The 15,202-nt window shown below is 40.6% G+C and overlaps 3 protein-coding genes across 5 annotated transcripts; all 3 read left to right on the forward strand.

The window, feature by feature from the left end:
- The first annotated feature begins 1,535 nt into the window (after positions 1-1,535).
- LOC306705748 (tripartite motif-containing protein 16-like) lies at positions 1,536-3,975 on the forward strand. The gene has a single exon (XM_079172580.1). The coding sequence runs from the start codon at positions 1,579-1,581 to the stop codon at positions 3,244-3,246; it is 1,668 nt and encodes a 555-aa protein (XP_079028706.1). The 5' UTR covers positions 1,536-1,578; the 3' UTR covers positions 3,247-3,975.
- Positions 3,976-5,833: 1,858 nt separating this feature from the next.
- On the forward strand, positions 5,834-8,410 carry LOC306706299 (tripartite motif-containing protein 16-like). The gene has a single exon (XM_079173315.1). The coding sequence runs from the start codon at positions 5,969-5,971 to the stop codon at positions 7,628-7,630; it is 1,662 nt and encodes a 553-aa protein (XP_079029441.1). The 5' UTR covers positions 5,834-5,968; the 3' UTR covers positions 7,631-8,410.
- A 1,970-nt stretch (positions 8,411-10,380) lies between these two features.
- Positions 10,381-14,980, forward strand: pold3 (polymerase (DNA-directed), delta 3, accessory subunit). 3 transcript variants are annotated; one of them, XM_079173316.1, is made up of 12 exons: positions 10,381-10,507; positions 11,014-11,069; positions 11,508-11,607; positions 11,711-11,750; positions 11,890-12,022; positions 12,255-12,510; positions 12,619-12,691; positions 12,869-13,022; positions 13,249-13,352; positions 13,684-13,769; positions 13,862-13,943; positions 14,544-14,980. In XM_079173316.1, the coding sequence occupies exons 1-12, from the start codon at positions 10,451-10,453 to the stop codon at positions 14,747-14,749; spliced, it is 1,347 nt and encodes a 448-aa protein (XP_079029442.1). In that variant the 5' UTR covers positions 10,381-10,450; the 3' UTR covers positions 14,750-14,980. The 3 variants fall into 3 exon arrangements, with proteins under 3 accessions (XP_079029442.1, XP_079029443.1, XP_079029444.1); XM_079173317.1 differs by having other exon boundaries at positions 13,865-13,943; XM_079173318.1 differs by lacking the exon at positions 11,711-11,750.
- The last annotated feature ends 222 nt before the right edge of the window (positions 14,981-15,202 follow it).

Here is a 15,202-nt window from a genome sequence, read left to right on the forward strand (position 1 = left end):
ATCATCTGAGAGCAAAAACAGTGAGGACACACCTGAATTAATCATCACATATGCAGCGTGTGAGTATGAACTTTGGAAATAAGTAGCCACAGTGTCTTACCTGCTGAAATATGAATGATATTGAGCCTCGACACGTGTTGAGATGTGTTTTGGACTGCGAGGGCTCAGGACTGACGGCAGTTAACAGGCTTCATTACAGACTTTTACCTTCTATTGTTTGTGCTTTATGTTTTGTTTGCTTGCAGATCTAATTAATTTAGAACACTCTTAGACATGAAGGTGCTGACGAGCATCTTAAACGGTTCTTCGGCTTGACCTCATTGGAGAACAATTTGGGGTTTTCGGTCGAACCTTTTTAAAAAGGTTCCACCTGCAACCCCTTCACAGTGTTGTACCTAGAACCCCACAGAAAGGGTTAAGAACCATCTGTGAAAGGTTCCAACTATGAGACGTTCCAATAAACATGAGAGGTTACAGAGAATCCTGCTATGGTGTAATGGTTCCACCCAGAACCCTCTCTAGAGCTCTCCTCCTTCTTACGGTGCCAACAAAGACCCACCCAGAGGGTTCTATCGAGAACCCTTTCATATTCCAAGGGTTTCATCTCGAACCTGCACAGGGTGTTCTACCAAGAACCCTTTTATATTCAATCCAAAAGTACCGAGCTGATTGCAACCCAAACCCAACGATCGTTCACAATCACAGTTTTTGGGGTATGTGTGGGCTGGATTGTGGGCGTTCTCTTGCTTTCAACAATCCTTGAAGAACTCTCTTTTCCAAAAAGGGTTCTTTGGATGAAAAGGGTCCTTGGAACCCTTAGTCTTAAAGAGAGAAATCACCAGAGCTTCTTTTATCAAAGATATGTAGTTCTCTTAATTGTGATACAAATGAGGTACTATGATGTATTATATCACTAATTATTATAATCATAATCAATAAGTAAATCATTCATTATTCTCTTTCACATAACTGAGATTCTGGTCAAACTAATAGATTATGAGGATGAAGTGAATGTGTTCATGAAATCTCTGTTTAAAAGTTGATCATTAAATATGAGAGAAAGGTATTATACGACAATTTAAATGTTTCATATTAGTTTAATTTGATAACTCTTTTGTCAGTCAGCTGTTTTTAAGCAGTAAAATAAAACTGAACAGAATTAGTCTTTTGATGGCTTCATGTTTGTCTATAACTCTTCCTCTGAGGAGACAAGAAATATTTAACAACTAAAGAAATTAAATGTTTTCAAACGTTTTAACCGAGGCTCTGTTTGTAAATGAGGAAACAAAGTTCACATTCACAGCGCTGCTCCTCTTCCTGGAATGAACCACAGCTTGATAACCCCTCCTTCTTCCTGCTGCTCTCAAACACAGCCGGCTCCACTCTGTCCACACATCTCCTTGTTCCCTCCCCTTCAGATCTACAGTTTTAAAGATGGGTGTAACCAACATGGTGGTGAAGCGATAGAGCTGACAGGCTCCATTCACTGAACAAACACATGTTGTTCAGATCAGAAGTCAAAGCAGAGTCGCTTCTAGTGAAGTGAAACTCAGACAGTCGTTGTTACTGAGAGGTGAAATGGCGCAGAAAGGAGTTCAGCTGGATCGGGAAACCTTCTCTTGTTCCATCTGTCTGGATCTACTGAAGGATCCGGTGGCTATTCCCTGTGGACACAGCTACTGCATGAACTGTATTAAAAGCTTCTGGGATGAAGAGGATGTGAAGAAACTCCACAGCTGCCCTCAGTGTAGGCAGACCTTCACACCGAGGCCTGTCCTGCTGAAAAACACCATGTTAGCAGTTTTAGTGGAGGAGCTGAAGAAGACTGGACTCCAAGCTGCTCCTGCTGATCACTGCTATGCTGGACCTGAAGATGTGTCCTGTGATGTCTGCACTGGGAGGAAACGGAAAGCCATCAAGTCCTGTCTCGTCTGTCTGGTCTCTTACTGTGAGAAACACCTTCAGCTTCATTATGATGTAGCTCAATTAAAGAAACACAAGCTGGTGGACCCCTCCAAGAAGCTCCAGGAGAACATCTGCTCTCGTCACGATGAGGTGATGAAGATGTTCTGCCGTACTGATCAGCAGTGTATCTGTTACCTCTGCTCTGTGGATGAACACAAAGGCCACGACACAGTCTCAGCTGCAGCAGAAAGGACTGAGAGGCAGAGAGAGCTGGAGGTGAGTCGACTAAACATCCAGCAGAGAATCCAGGACAGAGAGAAAGACGTGAAGCTGCTTCAACAGGAGGTGGAGGCCGTCAATCGCTCTGCCGACGAAGCGGTGAAGGACAGCGAGAAGATCTTCACCGAGCTGATCTGTCTCATGGAGAAAAGAAGCTCCGATGTGAAGCAGCAGGTCAGATCCCAGCAGAAAAGTGAAGTGAGTCGAGTCAAAGAGCTTCAGGAGAAGCTGGAGCAGGAGATCTCTGAGCTGAAGAGGAAAGACGCTGAGCTGAAGCTGCTCTCACACACAGAGGATCACAACCAGTTTCTACACAACTACCCCTCACTGTCACCACTCAGAGAACCTACAGACTCGTCCGGCATCGATATCCGTCCTCTGAGCTACTTTGAGGACGTGACGGCGGCTGTGTCAGAAGTCAGAGATAAACTACAGGACGTTCTGAGAGAGAAGTGGACAAACGTCTCACTGGCAGTGACTGAAGTGGACGTTTTACTGTCACCTTCACAAGCAGAGCCCAAGACCAGAGCTGAGTTCTTAAGATATTCAAGTGAAATCACACTGGATCCAAACACAGCAAACACATGGCTGTTATTATCTGAGGGGAACAGAAAAGCAACATTAATGAGTCAACAACAGTCTTATTCTAGTCACCCAGACAGATTCACTTCACTTTTTCAGGTCCTGAGTAGAGAGAGTCTGACTGGACGTTGTTACTGGGAGGTGGAGAGGAGAGAAGAAGGAGTTTATGTAGCAGTCGCATACAAGAATATCAGCAGAACAGATGAGTTTGGATACAATGACAAATCTTGGGCGTTAGATTGTAACAAAAACAGTTTTACATTTTGGTACAACAATATCAAAACTCCCGTCTCTGGTCCTCAGTCCTCCAGAGTAGGAGTGTACCTGGATCACAGAGCAGGTATTCTGTCTTTCTACAGCGTCTCTGAAACCATGACTCTCCTCCACAGAGTCCAGACCACATTCACTCAGCCTCTCTATGCTGGACTTAGGATTCTTGGTTATCAAGGAAGCAATGCTGAGTTCTGTAAACTAAAATAGTCAGAAGTGATTTAAGGAACAGCAAATTAATGTTTGTGTTTTAATCCTGAAACTCATTTTGTCTCCATCATTGTCGCTTAATTGCTGATTGTTCTTCAGCTGTCAATCAAACATTGTGGGCGGTACTTTGACATCTTCTCATTCTTGTTGTGTAAATGTTTGAGTTTCTTTAGGTGGAGCTCCTTTCTGTGTCTGTTTAGCCATGGAGGCTATCACTGCTCATGATGATCTTTGTTGACCTGAACTGATATTTCTCTTCATGAAAATGTAAACTGCTCTGAGGTTTAAATGTGTGATAAATATTAGTATTGATGTATTTGTTGGTTGTTGTTTCTCTTCCACTGCATGGCTCTTAAAGAGAGAAATCACCAGAGCTTCTTTTATCAAAGATATTTAGTTCTCAGCACTCTTTGTAAAGATTTCTTTAAGTGAAATTATGTTTATTTTCTATAACAGATTAAATGTTGTTCTTGTTGTTTTCTTAATCGTTATACAAAAGAGGTACTATGATGTATTATATCACTAGTTATTATAATCATAATCAATAAGTAAATCATTCATTATTCTCTTTCACATAACTGAGATTCTGGTCAAACTAATAGATTATGAGGATGAAGTGAATGTGTTCATGAAATCATTGAACAAGAGTCATTTAACAGACTTTACTGATGGGATGTGAACAAACTGAAGGTTTACATGATGAATAAAGTATTTCTGGATTCAAGAATGAACAAAGTATTTTCTTCTTGTCTTATTTACAGGGTTTCATACAAAGCTGATGTAGAACATGTGAAACTAATATGAGAGAATAACGGAGTCAGTTTTCCTCCTGAAACACCACAAAGTACAGACTTCATGTTTAGAGCAGAAGAACATTAGTCAGTCAGTCTCTGTCCTTTAAACTGTCCTCACTAAAACATCTTTGTCACAGAGAAACGAGCAGAGTTTTATATCACGTGTCGCTTCTTACAACCAACATTCTGTTTGTGCACTTAGTCAATAAAGATTATTACACGTACATGAAATAATATATAAAAATAGTGAATTCATTTGGTGAAGTTTGGATGTGAATAAGTTGTATTGAGTCCTCCTCACACACATGAGACAACAGATACTGATGAAGGTTCAGAATGAGGCTGTCATGTTGGTTCAGTGTTTCTCTGTCACCTCACAGCCAGACCATGTTGTAAAGTTTGAATCCAGACTCGACTCAAACTTCTTGTGACTCATTTAGTCCAGGGTGAAATCTGTGGACCCACCAAACAGCCTGCTGAGCTCAAGAGTTTCTCTCATGTATCCTCAGTTAGTGAGGCACTGGGTGTTTGAGAACACAGGGAAGTATTAGCCCCCCTAGTGTTTGAATTCAGTAGAAGCTAAGGTCTCAGAAACATTTACTATTTCTTTGTCTCTTACCTGTATCACGCTGTCATCAGGTCTTTTACTGGGATGTGTGGTTATTGTATTTCTGCTAAGCCCAACATTGTCAGCAGAGGGCGCTCTAGGCAGTATACTGAGCATCAGGAGCTAACGTTAGTAGAGCAGAAGAAAGCCGTCAGTAGTGATGAGCGAAGTGTCATCAGAACAGAGAGCTTCTCACCTGATCTCATGTGTTTACATATATTTACAGGAAATGAAATGTGTTGCACCAGAGTGAGCTTCGTGTCATTCTTGGTCCTGTAACATTAGCAACAAATAAATGCATCTAAAACAGTCATGATTAGGGTTCCTGACAGCTGTGGTTGATTTATTGCACCATCACATGTAAAGTTACTCCACCTTTTCCAGTCCAGAAGTTCTTCAGGAACAATTTAATAACCGTGATGATATCCATATGAAACGCTGCTTTCAGTTCAACCAGAATCAACATCAGAAGGACTCGACGTCTGAAAGCAGCAACATGTTCAGTCTCATGTTACGTCATCGAGACACAATCATTTATGGTTGGTGGAGATTCATGTTGTTCCTGAGGAGTTTTCTCAGTCGTCACTCAACCAGTGAGTGACTCAGCTTTTACAACAGGTGGAATATTTTAACATCAACAACAAATGGAAAATGTGCAGATTATATCAGGTCCAGTCATGACGTCATGAAATGAATAAATGTGAATCTAGAAACGCTGCTTTGAATCAGAATCATATCTTGAAACTCAACTCTTTTGTCAAAATGTTTAAAAGTTGATCATTAAATATGAGAGAAAGGTATTTTATGACAATTTAAATGTTTCATATTAGTTTAATTTGATAACTCTTTTGTCAGTCAGCTGTTTTTAAGCAGTAAAATAAAACTGAACAGAATTAGTCTTTTGATGGCTTCATGTTTGTCTATAACTCTTCCTCTGAGGAGACAAGAAATATTTAACAACTGAAGAAATGAAATGTTTTCAAACGTGGAGCAGGTTTTAACCGAGGCTCTGTTTGTAAATGAGGAAACAAAGTTCACATTCACAGCGCTGCTCCTCTTCCTGGAATGAACCACAGCTTGATAACCCCTCCTTCTTCCTGCTGCTCTCAAACACAGCCGGCTCCACTCTGTCCACATATCTCCTTGTTCCCTCCCCTTCAGATCTACAGTTTTAAAGATGGGTGTAACCAACATGGTGGTGAAGCGATAGAGCTGACAGGCTCCATTCACTGAACAAACACATGTTGTTCAGATCAGAAGTCAAAGCAGAGTCGCTTCTAGTGAAGTGAAACTCAGACAGTCGTTGTTACTGAGAGGTGAAATGGCGCAGAAAGGAGTTCAGCTGGATCGGGAAACCTTCTCTTGTTCCATCTGTCTGGATCTACTGAAGGATCCGGTGACTACTCCCTGTGGACACAGCTACTGCATGAACTGTATTAAAAGCTTCTGGGATGAAGAGGATGTGAAGAAACTCCACAGCTGCCCTCAGTGTAGGCAGACCTTCACACCGAGGCCTGTCCTGCTGAAAAACACCATGTTAGCAGTTTTAGTGGAGGAGCTGAAGAAGACTGGACTCCAAGCTGCTCCTGCTGATCACTGCTATGCTGGACCTGAAGATGTGTCCTGTGATGTCTGCACTGGGAGGAAACGGAAAGCCATCAAGTCCTGTCTCGTCTGTCTGGTCTCTTACTGTGAGAAACACCTCCAGCTTCATTATGATGTAGCTCAATTAAAGAAACACAAGCTGGTGGACCCCTCCAAGAAGCTCCAGGAGAACATCTGCTCTCGTCACGATGAGGTGATGAAGATGTTCTGCCGTACTGATCAGCAGTGTATCTGTTACCTCTGCTCTGTGGATGAACACAAAGGCCACGACACAGTCTCAGCTGCAGCAGAAAGGACTGAGAGGCAGAGAGAGCTGGAGGTGAGTCGACTAAACATCCAGCAGAGAATCCAGGACAGAGAGAAAGACGTGAAGCTGCTTCAACAGGAGGTGGAGGCCGTCAATCGCTCTGCCGACGAAGCGGTGAAGGACAGCGAGAAGATCTTCACCGAGCTGATCCGTCTCATGGAGAAAAGAAGCTCCGATGTGAAGCAGCAGGTCAGATCCCAGCAGAAAAGTGAAGTGAGTCGAGTCAAAGAGCTTCAGGAGAAGCTGGAGCAGGAGATCTCTGAGCTGAAGAGGAAAGACGCTGAGCTGAAGCTGCTCTCACACACAGAGGATCACAACCAGTTTCTACACAACTACCCCTCACTGTCACCACTCAGAGAACCTACAGACTCGTCCGGCATCGATATCCGTCCTCTGAGCTACTTTGAGGACGTGACGGCGGCTGTGTCAGAAGTCAGAGATAAACTACAGGACGTTCTGAGAGAGAAGTGGACAAACGTCTCACTGGCAGTGACTGAAGTGGACGTTTTACTGTCACCTTCACAAGCAGAGCCCAAGACCAGAGCTGAGTTCTTAAGATATTCAAGTGAAATCACACTGGATCCAAACACAGCGCAGACAAATCTGTTATTATCTGAGGGGAACAGAAAAGCAACATTAATGAGTGAACATCAGTCTTATTCTAGTCACCCAGACAGATTCACTTCACTTTTTCAGGTCCTGAGTAGAGAGAGTCTGACTGGACGTTGTTACTGGGAGGTGGAGAGGAGAGGAGGAGCTTATGTAGCAGTCGCATACAAGAATATCATCAGAGCAGATGTGTTTGGATCTAATGACAAATCTTGGGCGTTAGATTGTAACAAAAACAGTTTTACATTTTGGTACAACAAGATCCACACTCCCGTCTCTGGTCCTCAGTCCTCCAGAGTAGGAGTGTACCTGGATCACAGAGCAGGTATTCTGTCTTTCTACAGCGTCTCTGAAACCATGACTCTCCTCCACAGAGTCCAGACCACATTCACTCAGCCTCTCTATGCTGGACTCAGGTTTTATTATGTTGGAGCCACTGCTGAGTTCTGTAAACTAAAATAGTCAAAAGTGATTTTAGGAACAGCAAATTCATTTCTGTGTTTTAATCCTGAAACTCATTTTGTCTCCATCATTGTCGCTTAATTGCTGATTGTTCTTCAGCTGTCAATCAAACATTGTGGGCGGTACTTTGACATCTTCTCATTCTTGTTGTGTAAATGTTTGAGTTTCTTTAGGTGGAGCTCCTTTCTGTGTCTGTTTAGCCATGGAGGCTATCACTGCTCATGATGATCTTTGTTGACCTGAACTGATATTTCTCTTCATGAAAATGTAAACTGCTCTGAGGTTTAAATGTTTGATAAATATTAGTATTGATGTATTTGTTAGTTGTGGTTCTGTAGAGCCTCAGCCCTTCATGAAGAACCCGTTTGGAACCCTTGTTTCTAAGAGTGCGGTAAATCTACCACTGAGCCATCAACGCTAAGGACAGACCTTTTCATTCTGCTTTGATTACACTCGGGTTGTATTATTGCTTTGGCCAGGAATGGCCTGCAGACCCCCCACATGGAAGGTGTGGACCTCACTGAGCGATCAATGATATGTTGCGATTGAAAGGGCAGTTGTTGTTATTCTCGCCTGATATGATTTAGGTTGAAAAGGTTACTGCATTTTCTGGGAATCAAACCGTGGCCTCCTGCATGGAAGGTATACTGAAACACTGCTATTGTTATTACAATAACGGGTGGTGTTAATGGAGGCCCCTGGAGACCTGTAACCATTATTATTTTCCACTTCTGAGTTGGATCATCACAATGCCCACAATAAAGCCCATTCTGACCTTCACAGCATCATTTGTTTGTCTTTTAGGTTGTCAGGCATTCTGGTTTGTCACAGAAAATCGCGTACACCATCAATATTTATGCTCATCCTCTTATTCATATCTCTAAACTCGGCTGAAGAATATTCATCCCAATAAGTGATGTACGGGCAGTTTCACGAGTCTCATTTCCCGTCATAATGAGCTTCACCTGCAGACAAATGAAGGGAGGAAGTAGCCCTCATGTTGACCAGTGATTTGTTTTGGAAAACTTACAATTAATGATGAGATTGCCGAAGGTTTCATATACCAACATTTTCCTTTCTGAATATTTCTGTCACAGCAGCTCATTCAAATTCTAAACTTATATTTCCTGTGTTGTGAGGCAATAATAACTGTTATTGCTTCCCTGCAGCCTGCAGAGCTGGAGCCTCTTTTTTCTTTATTTTATATCAAACTTCTGCTGCTGCGGCACCACGTATTCCTCTTTCCTGCCCAGTTGGTTCCTCTATAACTAATTAAAAGCAGTGGTTATTACTCCTAAATCACTTTATGATCTTTCATCCAGCATCATCAGCAATTTATTTTCTTCAAACGAGCCAGTTTGCATTTGAAATGCAGTGCAATTCAGACACCACACATATCAAGCTTCTTTAGCTTCTTTAGAAAGGTAAGGCAAGTGTTGTAGCACCCAACTGAAAGTCGTGGGACATGATTTTAGTATTTTTGGGGAAGTTAATTGCTTTTATAAGAAAGCCGACAGAAGTAATGAAAGGGAAGGAGGAGAGGGAGAAATTGGGAATGACATGATAATTCCAACTGGGGACTTTGTGATTGATGGTCTCACTGAAACTCTTTGGAACTTCAAATATTTGATAAATCAACTGACTGAAAGCATTGGACAGAAAGATATATCCTATTAGATATAAAGCTACATGAAAGATTTATAAATGTACAAGTCTTTGTATGAGCAGGCCTGTTGAATGAGGACAGTTGTGAACTTGACACTTGGTTTTGTTCAATCACTGCTTCTTTCATCTCCTGTTCCAAACCATCAGCTGCCGTCTTGTGAATGACAAACAGCAAATATTTAGGGCAAATGTGACATGCGGAGCTGTGGCTTCACAAAACTGCAGGCTGAGAAGAAAACTAAAGGGTGTGTGTGGGTGAGAAAGCTGAGATATCACAGTAAAAACACAAGAAACGTTGCTTACACCTCGGACGAATAGATGTTTTCATCAAATCGAGAAAAGAGTAGTCCGTTATATCACAAAATAATATGTTTTTTATACACAGAAAATACAATTTCTTGCTTTGCTGACATTTTTTTAAACAACATACAGTATAGCTCTTTAACTAAAGAATGTCATGCAGGTAATGTGATGAAAAGTGCCCAGAGATTTATTCAAGTGCAGTGAGTGAACGAGAGCATTTACTGAAGTGAAAACCTCTTTTAGATTCATTTTCTTGCATTCACAGTGATGGGTCTACAGTTTGAGTAAAATGTGTAAATTCTCTAAAATTGTTCACATATCTGTGTGTCTGTGAGCTGAAAAGTTGGGTTTTTTTATCCGCAGCAACATTATATCAGTTTTTCTGCAATATTTACCTGCAAAAGAGTAAAAGGCAATATTTACACAAGAAAAAGTAGAAATTATGCCACGGTAGTCAGGTAAAGTCCTTAATATTATACTTAAATACATAAGCAAAATAGCAAAGGGGATGATTATTCTAGCCTGTATTTTTCTTATTGTCAACAAATCCTACAAATGAGTTATGAATATATAGTGAATTCAAAAAAGGTTCTGTAACTTTGTTAAACAGGTGGGTGATGTAGTTTTATCAAACATCACTCAAACAGAAGTAATTAGTGGCAACAAGAGATAATATGTCCGTCACCAGTTCATTGTCAGTGTGCGGCCCGTGTCGGCCTGTAGAGGGCGCCCTGCAGCCTCTCATCCCACCGGAAGGAAGAAAAGGCACATGTGACATTTAACAGGAAGTAAATAAACTGCCTTCCCGCGCAGTTGAATCGGCGCAACAACAAGACGTCCGCATTCATCAAAATGGACGAGCTTTATTTGGATAACATCGACGAATATGTCAACGACCAAGACAAGATAGTGAGTGCGCTCTCGATGTGTGATGTGTGATGTCTTTTTGACGTTATTCTGGGCGAGATACGTTAAACCCGGTGTGATGAGCCGTTGAACTACCTGTTTACGGTTTGCTTCCTGCTGTATTTATGTACTTATTTCTCATGGTTTGGCTTACAACTGTCTGCTGGTTTGGTTTGGGTTCGTGGTTAATTCGGCGTATGAATGATCTCAAAGATATTGTTAGAAAAACGGCTGATTCAACGTTACGTTAACCTGGTTCCAGCTCGTGCAGCTGCAGTTAACGGCCAACGGTTGTGTTGTTGAAATGACGCAATAAACTCAAAATTAACCCCACGTTTAACGGTGATTCTGAGCAATTAAAAGCCAATTAGCTGCCATAGTTTGTTTGGCAGTTGTAAACAAACTATTTTAGCTAGCAAAGTCATTGTCGGTTTTGTTTTTCTTCTCGCAGATGATTCACGTGGTAATTAAAATGTAAACAATGTTTTCATGTGTATTCTGTCGAACAGGTGACCTATAAATGGCTGAGTCTCACTCTGGGAGTCCATGTCAACACAGCCAAACAGTGAGTGTCACTCCTCTTATAACTCTGCATTAATGGTGACAAGCTGAAGTCAGAGTCTGATTGATAAACATCTCGTATTCATATGTTTATTAGCTAACTGGAACCACAATCACTGCATCACCCTATAACTAGTTCATTTATCTGGGCTTCATGTTGTATTCACAGTAGTGTTCTTAGTAAAGATGCACAACATTGAGGACTCATTTCTTGTAAAACCCTTTTTTACAAAGTATTTAACAAACTGGGTCAACCTTCTTCAGTTAAACGTAGAAAAGATCTTCTTTGTTTCCTCAGCATTTTGGTCTAAAATGATCTACAAAATCAAAAAATAAATAGTAAAAGAATAAGTAAACAAGGCTAGAATACAGTGTGATGTCACTTACCACTACCAGATAATTAAAGTCAGAGTTAATGGATAAAATGTGTGTGTTGTGTCAGAATGCTCTTCCATTATTTGGATCACAAGAGGAAGGAAAGTTCAGCTCAGCTCCACGCCACATATCTCGTGTCGGGCAAGTTTGTGGACAACGGCCAGACGGTGAGAATTACACTAAAGTAACTTGTTTTGGCTTGATTTGCATATTTCTTTGCTTGATTTTTTTTTTTTTCTTTTGTTTTGCTGATGTTGTGCTTGCTTTTAGAGTCACAAGGTGTCAGTTGTCAAAGAGGACCAGTTGGAAGGTTGGTGAACATGTTTCCCAGTTTTGGGCCGGCTGCAAACTAACACTGTTTTTGGGGAATTGCTTCAGTGGTTTTTACGGTGATATCTGTTGTAGCAGAGGCAGAGCTATCTAACCTCTGGTGTTTTTGTCTTTTGCAGATTTAAAATCCAAGATGAGCTTGATCGTCAGTGTTCATGTCTACAGTGTGCAGAAAGCTTTACTGAAGGACAGCGGCCCTCTCTACAGCGTCGACTATGACGCTGTGAAAGACAACCTGAAGAACTGCAGCAGGTACGATGGTCTTATCTTTGTGTGCTTAAAAGGGAAGCGATGATTTGATGACAACAGTTCCCAAAAATACAGTCAAAATGTTCAGATATGCTCCGGAACGTCTGCTTCTTCCATCCAGTTTCTACTTTTATTTTTTACCTAGCTCAGGGTAGAGAGAGAGAATAATCTGTTGAATTGTAGAACTGTCATTCTTCAGGAAAGTGTTGAGTCGGTCCGTCTTCTCTGTTTGCAGATACAGTGCGATCCGCTGTGCCGATGCTGTGCCCATGTCTCCTGTGGAGCTGCAGCAGACGAGAGAAATCCAGCGAGCTCCGACACCAGAGCCTGAAAACAGAAAACCTGGCATGAATGGAGAGGCCAGTCGGGCTTCTAAGCCTTCCACCAAGCCGCAGAAAGGCATCATGGGAATGTTTGCCAATAAGTCTGCTCCTAAGAACCAGGATATTGGCAAAGACGTTAAGGCGGAGCAGAAGGAGGAGGCGCCTGTGGTACGGCTTTGTAGTCTTTAGTGTGACTAACTGCTATTTACAAAGTAATAAACTACATTATCGGAGTAAATGCTGAAGCTTTTCTTTACGACTGTTTGGTATTTTTAGGTCGATGCCCCCAAAAGTAAACCAGACGCAAAAGCCAACCCTCTGATGAACTTCTTTGGGAGTCAAGTAGCAAGTGAGTAATATTGTCTAGTGAAAGACTTTAGATTCTGGTTGCAAAACACATGAAACTATAAATGAATGAATACATATATATATATATATATATATATATATATACATTTATTTATTTGTAGCTCTGCTGTTCTCTGTTTAATCACGTTTCTACCTGAACACTCCTGACTTTCTTTAGAGAAAGCAGAAAAGTCTGTGAAGCAGGAGGAAGCAGTTCAGTCATCGACCTCAGCAGAGCAACGACATCAGACTTCAAAGCCTGAAGAAAAGAAAGCTGCTGCTGCTGCTGCTGCTGTGGAGCTGCCTAAAGACACCAAGAAAGACTCCAGGAGGTGTGTGTGTGTCACTATAACACGCTCTTTAAATGGCTCTTTATTCAAACTAAATTAATGATTATCACTCAAAACTTTAGATAGAAACAAGACGAGAACAAGGTTCTTCTTGAGTTTAAAGTAGAAGTTTTAAAAGCTTTTGAATTGAAAGGCTGTTCATTGAGTGATGATGGACTTAAATAAGATTTATAAATATATTTAAACAAACATCTTCCTCTTGTTGAAGCAAAACCAAGCGGCTCGTGGATTCTGACAGCGAAGAGGATAAAATGGACAAGAAAAAGAGACGAAGGATTAAGAAGCCTGAACCAGACAGCAGCGATGAAGACGGTGAGCTGTTTACTAAACTGTTGTAAATCATTTTCTATTTTGAAATCTTGAAAGAGAAGAACTTAAGTTGAAAGGCCTAAAAAATACATCGGAAATGATTTTCATAGTTTGTCACAAGGAAGGAATACATAACTGTTTTTTGTTAGTTCACATTTAACGTAGTTGTACTGTCTTTCATAAAGTTATATACTGTTATAAGAATATCCCTGGTTAAAGTTTGGAGAATTACGGCCTAGTTTATTTTTATTGTAAAGCCAACATTTTTAAAAAGGGTGAGTTTCAGAAGCCCTTTAAAGAGTAATAGAAGACTAATACTTGTTCACGTCTTCAGTCATTCCAGATTCTCCTCAGCGGATGGAAACGAGAGAACCGTCACCAAGTCCTAAGAAGAAGGTCCAGTCTGTTTCTCATTCACATGTAAGGGATTAAACCTGGTTATCAGACATTAATGTTAGACATTCAAATGTTCTTTATGTATTTAACACTGAATAACATTTTTATTTCTTCAGCAGGGGAACTCTGAAATGAAGATGAGGAAGAGGAGACGAGTCCTGAAATCTCAGACGTTTTTAGATGATGACGGATGCATCGGTATGAAATGCTTTAAGAGGATGAGTTTTATAAATATATACTGAAAGCAATTCATTTTCCTAACCAGTGTAACAATGTGTTGTAATAATGACACTTCTTCTATGAACAATATGTTCTCAGAAAAAATGAGAGTACGCCTTCTAATATTAAGATTTAGTTGACATTATGTAAGAAAGACGTTTATGAAATGTTGTGCTGCAACTAATGATTCTCAATCAACTAACAATTCTTTATTATCATTTAATCTGCCAAAAGTTTTCTTGAGTAATCTGCTATAAAACATAATGAAAAATAACCAAAACCCAAAGACATTTGGTTTATTATTATGGAGGAATTAAAAAACAGCAAATATTTACTTTTGAGACATTTAAACTTTGGCATTTTTTTGCATAAAAATCTCAAACTATTTCTTGATAATTAATTGAGTAAAAGTTTTTGTGTCAGTTCCATGTTCCATAATCCTTGTTTTCTACTTTTATATAAATGAGAATTGACAAACTACTTTAATATAATGGAGTTTAATACACCACCACTTAATGGTCATATTTACACACACAAGTGGAGACCATAATCCCTCTGGTTCGTCTTCTTTCCCCTCAGTGACCGAGAAAGGCTACGAGAGTGAATCGTATTCTGAAGCAGAAGACGACGTTCATGCCGCTAAACAAGCTCCAAAAGATCCCGTCCCCGCTAAACTACCGTCGAGTACCAAACAGGACGAGAAGAGAAGTCAGAAGAAAACGTCTGCAAATGCAAATAAAGGAACTAAACAAGCGTCCATTATGGGATTCTTCCAGAAGAAGTGATGGAGGACAGCGTCGGACCCTTTTTGTTGGGACGGAGGAACAAAAAGCACCGCTGCAGACTTTCTGTGAAGATCTTTTGGTAAAAGTTAAAGCTGAAACACTCCACGTGGACGATCGAGGACTGCAAATCATTGAAAGGACTTCAACTACATGGACATTTCCAAATCAGGATGATAACTATTTTACTTTTCACCTTCCCGTTACCAGATGTTCTACTCAATAAACTATAAATACTGAAACCAAACGTGTGTTTTTTTCTCTCAAAATATACACAAAGAAATGTTTAAAACGATACATGTCGGAGGTCAACAGGATTTATTTGTCCGTTGAACAGAATCCAATTAGCTGTTACAAAAATGCTGTTGCTCTTTAGTTTTAGTTTAGATGATGTTGCATTTTAGTTTTGTTGCGTAACAGGTGCAACTAAATAGCATTTCAAATCAGTCTGAATAT

This window comes from Pholis gunnellus (genome assembly GCF_910591455.1).
Source record: "Pholis gunnellus genome assembly, chromosome: 14".
Taxonomy (NCBI): Eukaryota; Metazoa; Chordata; class Actinopteri; order Perciformes; family Pholidae; genus Pholis; species Pholis gunnellus.

Coding starts and splice junctions, on each gene's coding strand:
- LOC306705748 (XM_079172580.1), top strand. CDS start 1,579: ATGGCGCAGAAAGGAGTTCAGCTGGATCGGGAAACCTTCTCTTGTTCC.
- pold3 (XM_079173316.1), top strand. CDS start 10,451: ATGGACGAGCTTTATTTGGATAACATCGACGAATATGTCAACGACCAA. Junction 10,508..11,013: donor TCAACGACCAAGACAAGATA/GTGAGTGCGCTC, acceptor TCTGTCGAACAG/GTGACCTATAAATGGCTGAG. Junction 11,070..11,507: donor CATGTCAACACAGCCAAACA/GTGAGTGTCACT, acceptor GTGTTGTGTCAG/AATGCTCTTCCATTATTTGG.
- LOC306706299 (XM_079173315.1), top strand. CDS start 5,969: ATGGCGCAGAAAGGAGTTCAGCTGGATCGGGAAACCTTCTCTTGTTCC.